We start from the raw sequence: 10,990 nt of genomic DNA, 5'->3' as shown, positions 1-10,990 counted from the left end.
CTTAAACAAAAACAAAGATCTAATTCGGTTCCTTGTAAACATCAGTAAAACTTGAAGCACAAACATTAATTTCTAAATATTTTGTTAATTTAATAAACCACACATACAATCTATGATATATGTAATAAACCATAACGTGGTGTAACTGGTGTTTAGGAGGAAGGGGTTTCCCTTGGCAGTGACGTAGACCCGGCGCCTTTGACGCACCCGCGTGTGATTGGCTCCCAGGCACTCACGGGACTTGTAGTTGTAAAGCGGTGCGGGCCTGCGAGCTGCGCTGTTAGCTTCCCTGCGAACACACTTTTCATTTGTGGGAATAAACTCCGGCGATAGTCGAGCGGTTCCACGCGGAGACACGAGCGCTGCTCCCGGACTAGGCGCTTGTCACAGCGGGCGGAGACTCGGCAGGACGCGCGGGGAGGCGGACGTGTTTTTGAGTGACGTTGTTGTAGTTGCCCTGAACTCCAACGCAAGGAGAAAAGAAAGCTAACGGCGCTAGGTCGCTAGCGGGGCTAGCGGCGGCGGCTTCAACTCGCGTGTTGTCCACTTCCTCGTTGCTCAGTGTGATGGAAGGCGACCAGAAGTTTGAGAGCAGGAGTTAGTTCCTCCCCCGCTAACTCCGGACCGTGGACGGATTCACCGGCGTTCATGCACCGCGACACTTCACGGCAAACGGATCCTAAACGTGCAGCAGCTCTGCGCTTTCACCGCGGATTGGAATGTGTTGCTGGACACAGCTAGTGGAGGCTAGCTGGCTAAACCGACTAGCATTAGCTAGCGTAACTGGGAGCTGTCCGTCCTGGAGCACAATGGCTGAGTGTCGACTGGCTCCATAAGTAAGCTTCGTATTGTGGACTGCGTGTGACGGGACCTGTCGTCACCGAGAGCCGGTAATTAACGTCCGGAGTTACTCACTTTATTTGGACCCTAGCCCCTGCTAGCTTTGTAATGCTAATGATAAGCCTGTGACTAAGCTAGCTGGCTGGCTGTCTTAATTGTGAAATAGCTGTAGCTCCAGCTAACTAGCCTGTAACGGAGCTAGCCCAATGTTTTGTTCCGCGACTCAACGAGAGACATAGTTTAGGAGCAAGTACTTAATTTAAGGATTATTCTCCACGTGACATTTATATTTTTGGAGACTGATGCCTAACTCGGACGTGCTCCGGGAGGGTCGGGGACGGAGCCCCTCCGCGCAGAGAAATGCTAACCGTCAAGACAGGCGGAGCAAGCCGGGGAGCGGTGCTCCTCAGCGGGACAAACACCGTGAGAAGAGGCGCTCGTCGGCTTCCAGGAGAAAGAAACGCCGGCAGGGCAAGGGGAGAGACCCGTCCAGCACCGGTACGACAGAGGGCAACGACCGGAAAAGCACTTTCGACAAAGAGGTTGACCTACGGACACTGGTGGAGTACGATGACGTGAGCTCCCAGTCTGAGCGGTTCTCCGGGAGCCCCTCTCCCAAACTTGACCCCCGCGCAGACCGGCTCTCCGTTGACCGACTCAGCGACCTCGGTGAGTCCAACGGACCGGCTTCCCCGAGCAGGAGTAAGGCGAGGAGAAACCGGGAGGCAGTGACTCTCAGCAAGGACGAACCGACGAGAGGAGCATCCGAGAGGAGCAAGCAGCAGGAGAAGGAGTCAGGGAGGAAAAAAGAGCGCCCGAGCCGGGAGAGAGACTCCTCCAAGGCTCGGAGTGGAGCTGGCCTCAGCAGCTCCAAGAACCCCAGAGACACAACGAGGAGCAGTGACAGAAACGGTAAAAGGACATCCACAACTCAGCCCTCACAGTCCGCAGAGAAAAAGGATTCAAAGAGGCACAGAAGTAAAACAAGATCCGATAAAGAGCCGCCGTCTGCCTACAGAGAAGCTCCACAATCTTACAGAGATGACCGAGAAGACCTCAGGGCGTACAGGAGAAGTCCTGGTTTGAAAACTGAAAGTCCCTATGGGACGTCCAACCCGTATAGCTACCAGTCTCCTAGTGGTTACAATCAGCCGACATCTAGAAGAAGTCCAACTTATGGGAGCAAGAGACCCTCTCCCAGTTCAACATATTACAACCGGGACTCAGATGCGTATGGGGCTTATGGGATACAGAAGTCACCCAGTTCATACTCCAGCAACAAAAAGAAGCGATCCCCCGCGAGCCCAGCGACCTGGCGAAGGTCACCAAGTTATGGCCGACACAGTCCGTATGAACAAGGAGAGTTTGGTTCAAGTCCTTATGGAAACCGCAGGAGATCAAGAAGTCCGTACAGGAAGTCCAGGAGCCCAAGTCCAGATGTCAGGTGAGTTCTTCAAAGTTTGTTGTTTGTGTTCTTCTGGTTTGGTGACTTCTTGGCTCGGCCACATTCAACAGACGTTCTTATATACGGGACGACTGGCTGAGTGTCATTCCTGTGAAGCAGTAGTTTAAATTTAAATTGTTGTATAATGGACAGAACGATAATTATAATTTACATTGTATTGTCTTCTTTTAATATTTGTTATTCTATCTATGCAACTCCCAAAGCCATTGACAATCCAGTCCATTAAGTGAGATAACAACTTACTTAACTGGCAAGAATAACTGGTTATATTTATAACACTCTAAACTTTAAAATAAACTAGATAGGTCAATCATGTAGACTGGTTTGTGATGTCCATGTCTTTTTTTCCCCAGGCGATCTGCACGGTCACGTAGCAGAAGTCCATATTCATCCAACAGGCATTCACGTTCCCACAGCCGCCACCGCCACTCCCGATCCCGCAGTCGCCCCTCCAGCCTGTCGCCAAGCACGCTCACCTTTAAAAACAGTCTCGCTGCTGAACTCAGTAAGCAGAAGAAGGTTAAAGCTGCCGTAGCTGCTGCCAAAGCCAAGAACTCCAGCAACACTTCTACACCAACCAAGGTTCCCTCATCTGCTCATCAACCGAGTCCGAAGTTGAATCACGCTGCCAGGAAGGGCCGCCCTCCCTCTCCACCTCCACCAGAGAAAGGCCCCAGGACGCCAACGACTACCCAGCCGCCGTCTCCCTCTGACAGGCCAACAAAGAAGACCAGCGACCTCCAGACCAGCAGGGACAGAGAAGGAAAGGGGAAGGATGACTCTGTACATCGGGACAAGAGGAAAGCACCAGCACCTGGACAGAGCAAAGACAAGGAACGAGCCCCAGGTCCACTGATCTCTACTCTGTCGTCACTACCATTGCCCCCAGCGGTTCTTGAGCATATGGTCAAAGGAGAAGGGTATGTATGTATGTTTGTGTGTTAGGTTGATTGACCTTGAATCTGTATGACGTTTTAAACCTGAGTGTGCAGACCTAATCACTCTTTCTTCTTTATTCCCTCTTTATCAGCTTTAAGGACAGCTTGCTCTCAGGGAAAAAACGATCGGATAGAAGGGCTCGCCCACTTCTGACCGACCTGCCGCTCCCCCCTGAACTTCCCGGGGGCACGTCCTCCCCTCACAGCCCATTCGATGACAAAAAGTCTCTAACGCTTCGCAGAAGGCCTAAGTATGTTAGGTTGCATTTAGTGCTCGATCAGCTTAGTGCTCGATCAGCTTTTCCTATGCTCCTGTATTCACTGCTTCATGTATGTTCCTGAACTTCACAGAATTTGCGGCCCAAGATACGGTGAGATTAAGGAGACAGAGATAGATTGGGGCAAACGCTGTGTGGACAAGTTTGAGATCATTGGAATCACAGGGGAAGGCACCTATGGGCAGGTGTACAAAGCTAAAGACAAAGACACTGGTAAGTGTGTTGAAACTTCAACAAACTGTTTAACGAAAGTTTTGTGTAAATTGCAAGTTGAGAATCTGTCATGATCTACAATTGAAGGGCCGTTCTTTCCTCTGTGTTACAGCTGAGATGGTGGCTTTGAAGAAAGTTCGACTGGACAATGAGAAAGAGGGCTTCCCAATCACGGCCATCAGAGAGATTAAAATTCTGCGACAACTCAACCACAAGAGCATCATAAACATGAAGGAGATCGTCACAGACAAGGAGGACGCTCTGGATTTCAAAAATGATAAAGGTAAACTTCTGTCTAGTACCGGATTCTGCCACATAACAGATTTCTATGTGGGCTCTTTTAATGACTAAATCTTTTTTTCCCTTCCACCTCAGGGGCTTTCTATCTTGTTTTCGAATACATGGACCATGACCTGATGGGGTTGCTTGAGTCTGGCCTGGTTCATTTCAATGAGAGCCACATCAAGTCTTTCATGAGACAGTTGCTGGAGGGTCTCGATTACTGCCACAAGAAGAACTTCCTGCACAGAGACATCAAGTGCTCTAATATTCTGCTCAACAACAAGTAGGTCTTTGCGATCTCATTAAACTCAGTGAACATCCTTTCTCAGCTTTGTTATATTTTCAAGCGTGTTTTTCAGCTGGATTTGACCGGTGTTTTTTCTGCTCTCTCCCTAATCAGAGGTCAAATAAAGCTTGCAGACTTTGGTCTCGCTCGGCTGTATAACTCTGAAGAAAGGTGAGCCTCTCATATTCTTGTTAGATGCACCCATCAAACTTTCTTTTCCTTGTATGTGAATTAATGATAAACAATATTCTCCTTTTCAGTCGACCGTACACAAACAAAGTGATCACACTATGGTACCGACCCCCAGAGCTGCTCCTGGGAGAAGAGAGGTACACGCCTGCCATTGATGTTTGGAGCTGCGGGTAAGAACAGAACTGATAAGGACTTCAGTTTACATATAGGACTCGCTTATCTCCGTCACAGTGTCATAGGGTTTTGTTCTCATAATCACAAGTTATCTGGTTTTGTCTGTCACAGATGCATTCTGGGAGAACTGTTCACAAAGAAGCCCATTTTCCAAGCGAACCAGGAGCTCGCTCAGTTGGAGCTTATCAGGTAAGTCTGCGGTGAAACTGGTCAAATTTGAAGCGGTGTCCAAACGTTGTTTTATTCTACTGTAACCAGTTCATTTCTTGTATTTTCGTGTTTCTTCTTCTTCCAGTCGGATATGTGGCAGCCCCTGCCCTGCAGTGTGGCCCGATGTAATAAAGCTTCCCTTCTTCAACACCATGAAACCAAAGAAACAGTACAGGCGACGGCTACGAGAGGAGTTTGCTTTGTAAGTCACTGTGCACGATCATATTTACGGCTTGAGCCTTCCAGCAGCACGTCTGACTGTGACCTTGTGCTTCTGTTGTTCAGCATCCCGATGTCTGCCCTGGATCTGTTCGACCACATGTTAAACCTGGACCCCAGCAGACGCTGCACGGCCGAACAAGCTTTGGGCAGCGAGTTCCTCAAGGACGTCGACCCAGATAAGATGCCCCCACCAGAGTATGTTTCTGTTCATGTTAATTCTACAACCAAGACGACAAAATGCTTCACGTGATCTCACCATGTTAACATCTCCGTTTCTGCAGCCTTCCACTGTGGCAGGACTGTCATGAGCTGTGGAGTAAGAAACGCCGGCGACAGAAGCAGATGCCGGAGGAGCTGGCGGCCCCTAAGGCGCCACGCAAAGAGCTTGGCCTTGACGACAGCCGCAGCAACACCCCCCAGGGCTTCCCTCCTCCCAGCGGCATCAAACCTCCGATTGCAGCTGCTTCTGCTCTGCTTGGTGAGTATGACTATTATTTATATTTGTCTTATTATAGCTTTGAGTCTCACTGAACTGTATGAAGGGTGCTTGGGAAGTAAAGTTTTCTGTCAAATCCTGCTTAAAATTAAAAGCTCAAGAACTGAACCCTGGATTTGCTGTATTTGTCCCAAAGGTTAAGAATGAACCTTATTTATTTTTTCTAACAGATCCAAAGGGTCCAAGCTCCCAGTTGACGCAGGAGCAACTAGCGGTCCTCCTAAACTTCCTCGGCCAGCCCAAGAGCACAGTGAACACAGCCCAGTTTGTCCAGTCCATGAGCACAAAGGTCAACCAGGAGACGTTACAGCAGCTCTCCAAAGCCCTGGGCCCCACCGACCCTGCAGAGCCTCCTGCTCAATCTACACCTGTTAGGCCTCCCCAGCCCTCTGCTCCTGCAGGAGTGCCCCGCACACCCCCAATGCCCAAGCCCCCTTCCCCCCCCACGAACGCACCGTCGGGCATTCAAGAAGGAGAGGCTTCGGCTGCCACCCAGACAGCCATGACGATGCTGCTGACTCAACTCCTCAAAGTCCAGCAGTCTCAGAGGCAGGAGGCAGGGGACGCCGGAGAAGGAGCAGAGAGCACAAACTCTGCAGGAGCTGCACAGGGAGGAGTTCCGCTACCTCCAGAGGTCAAACAACCTCCAGAGCCCAGCCCGGTCTCTCCAGGTAACCTCATCTGTTAAACATGTTCTGTGAGACAGCTGAATGCAAAGTGCAACTTTTCTTCTGCTCTGGCTTCTGGAAGCCATTTTAAGAAGTTTTTATCCAGATGTCTGGACACATAAACCTGAAGGAAATCATGTATAATGAAAGCAGATGGTTGACAGATGGAGTACGTCAAGTAAGAATGAAACCAGTAAAACAAATCACTAGAAGGATCCTGGCAGTTTAAGTTATTGTGGAAATTGACTTTTTCCAAATGATTTATTATAAGAATCAGAGAAATTCAATTGCAGGCTTGAGGTAGGAAAAATAAAACAAAGAATTTACATTGCAATATCTGATATTCTAATTTTGTTCTCTAGTGTCTGAGGTTGGTGGGATGTCCATCCTGCCTCCGGACCAGAGACCACCTGAGCCTCCAGAACCACCTCCACATGCAGACCTGGACTACAGGCAGCCTCCGCCTGAGCCCAAGATCAGCCACGCTCCCCCCATCGCATCTGCAGGTGGAGGTGATGGTGGGAGACATCCAGAGCAGGACTACCCCCCTCTCCCTCCCACAGAAGGACCTGGATATGGGGGCGAGTACAGCCACCCACCACCTCCATCCTTCACGCCTGCAGGGTTTGAGGACAGCTTTATGGGTCACATGATGGGCGGGGGCCTGCCCCCTCATGCTCTGAGAGATGTGTTCAGTGGACAAGGCCAGGCCGGGGGCTCATCTGCTGTGGGGGTTCTAGCCCCAGCCCACCCAAACCCCTTCCCCCCAGGTGGCAGAGCCACCGGACCCAGCAGCATGGTCTTCACCGGGGACATTGACCACCGCTTCGAGTACAATCACAGCCCCCTGTCTGTGGAGGGTCAACCCAACCCCGGAGCCATCCACATGTACAACCACGCCATGGCGAGAAAGGACGGCGTACATCCTCCACCCATCCCAGTGCCGGGACAAGCCTGGGGCTCCCCTTCTCAACTCGGGGCTCCACCACTACCCCATGGCTACGTCCCACATGTGAACTCAACAGCAACTATCAGAGGACGAGGACTGCCGTACTGAACGACTGGAAATGTGAAATGGCAGATTAGTGACTGTGGACAAAAGGCTCCATGACTCTGTCTCAGGCCAGACCTGGACATGCACACTCAGTTTGTAATAACTTAAAGTTTGTGTTAAGCATTGTATTCCTCTTCAGTCTGGAGTGTGGAGTACGTTGTAGGAGGACAGCTGAACGACACCCGAGGAGCTTTTCTTGCTCATACCATTTTCATATTGTTTTGTAATCTATTCTGCTGTCTTTTAAATTAAACTTTTACCTTTTTTGAGTGTACATTTAAGATCAGGCGGGTGAATTTTAAATCTCTACCATGGCCTGTCTGTAATTACTCCAGGGGAGACTAGTATTAATGTTTTGCACTACTGACTGAAGTAGGCGGAAACTATTTTAGTTATGAAATGGAGCCTGTGCTCTCCCTGAACAATTAGGAATATGACCAGTAACGTAGTGTCCTCTCTTAATGACCATTGTTACGTTGACGCGGTGGTGGCTCAGGTGATGGGAGGGGCTGCTAGATCCAGAGAGACTGCAAGCACTTGGGACTACTGCAGCGAATCAGACCTAATGGAGAAAGGTTGTTTTCACTTTCAATTCCACTTGCCTTTTTGCCAGTAGTTGTTGTCAAATCATGAGCAGAACACACAAACGTATCCAGAGATCAAAAAGGAAACAGTCATTTTTTTTTTGTACTAAAACGATTCCCCCTTCCCCCCTCCTTCCTCCTTTGGCAAATGTTTATTAAAGAAATGCCGGATGTATCATCGTCTTTAATTTCATTGATTGCTCCTGAAGTTTGCCTTGTCATCGAACATGTCGACGGCATAGTTCACACCACTAGATGGCAGTATCAGGTCAAACTTCACATGCTCTGTGAGCATTACCCAAAAAGACAACTGGGGCTAATGTGGTTCTAGAGGTAGAGTGGGTCGTCAACTGACTAGAGGGTCGGCGGTTCGATTCCTGGCTCCTCCAAAGTGTCTTCGGGCAAGATGCCTAACTCCTAGCTGTGTTAGAATGGTAACTGCGTGTGTGTATATAAGCTCTGTGTAAATGTGTGTGTGACTGCGACTTGTACCATAAAGCACTGTGAGAGGTGAAGTGCTGGATAAACAGTCGATTTAAAGACCACTGCTCAGTAACAACAGATCTCAGCCAGCGACTTCACCGGCATTAAATCTCAACACTTAACCCAACGTAGATGATTCATGAACGGGGGGGGGGCTCCTGGAGTTTGGTCAGTTTAATGCAAACAGACGTAATTTTTAGCTGGGGCATAAAGACTCAGCCAGGCCGGCGTCACTGAGTCTCAAGGGAGATGGAAGCACACGTCTAATGTGGATTCAGCAGTTTAACTGTCAGGGAGAAAGAACACGATCCAATAAATGAATGTTTCCAGCAACACAGTTTCTCATAGATCACCAATCAGTCTTCAAGGCTCCTGCTGTAATTTGTATTTAACCTTTTACCCTTTAAAAATGACTCTAAATATTTCCTGTTTGAATTAAAGCGTTTCTAAAATGCTGTTGCTCGCTTATTTGGATCCGCACCAATTTAGACACATGTAAATATCAGAGCCCCCTGAGAGTCTGATGTCAAAGAATCCATAATAAGATTGGAAAGGAAAACAGTTTGAATTGAATCAGTGTTTAAAGATCAACACTTCACTCATATTATCCATCTAATTAGTCATGAGAGGCCTTTCTGTCCTTCAACCCAGCAAACTGCATCAGGCGGTGGATTTATAAAGATGCACAAACCGAAGTGGAGCTCCACACATCAGTCTTTGGTCTTCAACCGTCACATCCACGTCTGAATCCGTCACACATCACATTGCTGGTAATGAAAAAGTGATTATCTTCAGAGGGGTCCCCGTTCTGCGGAGCTACAGACCGTCGACGCCACCTTGTCTGTGATTAATTCGCTGTGGATGATGGATTGATGGAGATTTACAGCAGCTTGAGTGGGACCGGCGGGCATCATATTTACACTGCGTGTGATTGATTGAAACAACAGTCGTGGCAGATTTAAGGAGGAGGTGAGGCAGGTACGGTGTGAAGGAGAGATTTGAACCAAACTATCAGTTATTTAAACAGGGCTGTGAAAACACATCCAGAGGCCTGACATGGATTTTGAACTTTTCACCTGCACACAGACTCTTCTTTGTGGTAACTAGATGAATAAAGACTTAAAACTCACAATATTAGTTTAGTCCTATAACTTTACTAATTCTAATCACCAGCCTCTATGATAAGACAATGTCGCATCACAGAAGATGGACACATCCACCAAACTCTGTTTAGAATTCTTCATATTTCAAAAGTTTCCTGAAGAGTATTGGAGATAAACTCTGGTTTTTAACTGATCTACAGCTCAGCTTCACTCTTCAACCTGCTGGAGCTGATTCTGAGACTAATGATGAGTTCCAAACTTCTCACAGGAGATCGAACCCACTCGAACCCAAAGCTACGTAGAACAGACGTTCAGGGAGTGAATGAGGAAAACATCTCCATATTCACACTCACTGAACCATCAAACTCATATAAACTGATATTTAAAGATAAAGAAGTTGCATAGTGTTGCTTTCAATAATTCATATATTTTCATAAGCCTCTGAAACAGGAGAGAATCAGCGAAATGCCACATGCACAAGGGTCGCTGGGCAATCCAACCCGATTGCACTACCCGGTTGATCCACAGCGTGGCGCTAAAGGGCTGGAAAGAAAGTTGGAAATCAGCAGGATCACAATCCATCAACTGGATTTCATAAACCGTGCAAAACTGAAAATTATGACTGAGATATACCTGTCATCTCCGAACCACAGCCTATAAATATGGAGACGTGCACATTAATAGTGATGTCTGACGAATGGAGCTGACGGAATGAATCCATTCCTCCTCCAGCGGCTCTCACGTGTGGAGGAGCTGGCACAGGCCTGAGGAGCAGCCTCAGCTCTGGTCACCTGCTCCTGTTGAACGTGGAACGTGGCCAATTCCACTTTGATCCACAAGCTTCATCGTGCGGGAGCTGATCAGAGACCGGAGCTTGTTACCTCACGACTGTTCCGAGGCGGCTGCAGGACCTAGCTGTTGACAGCGACGGGTGGGAGGGGGAGGGAGGGGAAATAATTAGGCGTAAAGGATGATTTATAGAAGAATGAATGTGCTGACATTGAATTAACCTTTGAGATTTTGCAGGAGCTGAAGCGCGATGTGACCCAGCGTGCATCACGCGGCCTCGGGCCATGCTGCTCCTTGAAGAGGTGACTCAGCGGAAGTTCATTCTCTTTAATGGCCAAACCTCCATTCATTTCATTTTTGTGTGTATTTTAAAAAGAGGACATTTTAGAGATAATGTTTTGTTAACTTTTTGGTTTTGGAGTCGTCGTCCCCTGGGGCTTTGTGCAGACCTTAATTAAAATGTGAAATCTAAAAAATTCCTGACAGTCAAACAATGGCGGCACGCTCTTCCACATGCGTGCACAGCAAAACGTCCACGGCCGGAGTAATTACTCCTTCTGCAGTTTGGAGGTGGAAAGCCGAGCCACATTACAGAGAGTTAATCCCTCCTAATGAGTGGGGTCTCCTCTTTCTAAAAGACATCACATTAAGTGTTGTTTCCGAGAGAGAGAGTGATTTACGGGATGTTCCCTGGACGAGGAGGGTGAAGCCCG

The 10,990-nt window shown here is 48.3% G+C and overlaps 1 protein-coding gene across 1 annotated transcript; it reads left to right on the top strand.

The window, feature by feature from the left end:
- Nucleotides 1-243: 243 nt before the first annotated feature.
- Nucleotides 244-8,078, top strand: cdk13 (cyclin dependent kinase 13). Its single transcript, XM_062380109.1, has 14 exons — nt 244-2,284; nt 2,659-3,225; nt 3,336-3,494; nt 3,595-3,734; nt 3,847-4,017; nt 4,110-4,299; nt 4,417-4,473; nt 4,563-4,664; nt 4,780-4,857; nt 4,964-5,080; nt 5,164-5,295; nt 5,382-5,578; nt 5,767-6,267; nt 6,627-8,078. Exons 1-14 carry the CDS (start codon nt 1,143-1,145, stop codon nt 7,319-7,321), a joined length of 4,248 nt encoding a protein of 1,415 aa, XP_062236093.1. The 5' UTR covers nt 244-1,142; the 3' UTR covers nt 7,322-8,078.
- Nucleotides 8,079-10,990: the final 2,912 nt, after the last annotated feature.

The sequence above is a fragment of the Platichthys flesus genome, chromosome 21 (assembly GCF_949316205.1).
Source record: "Platichthys flesus chromosome 21, fPlaFle2.1, whole genome shotgun sequence".
Lineage (NCBI taxonomy): Eukaryota > Metazoa > Chordata > Actinopteri > Pleuronectiformes > Pleuronectidae > Platichthys > Platichthys flesus.
Note: the sequence above shows the minus strand (reverse complement) of the source record. Positions and strands in the feature narration are given on the sequence as shown.

Coding starts and splice junctions, on each gene's coding strand:
- cdk13 (XM_062380109.1), top strand. CDS start 1,143: ATGCCTAACTCGGACGTGCTCCGGGAGGGTCGGGGACGGAGCCCCTCC. Junction 4,858..4,963: donor GCTCAGTTGGAGCTTATCAG/GTAAGTCTGCGG, acceptor TTCTTCTTCCAG/TCGGATATGTGGCAGCCCCT. Junction 5,081..5,163: donor CTACGAGAGGAGTTTGCTTT/GTAAGTCACTGT, acceptor TCTGTTGTTCAG/CATCCCGATGTCTGCCCTGG.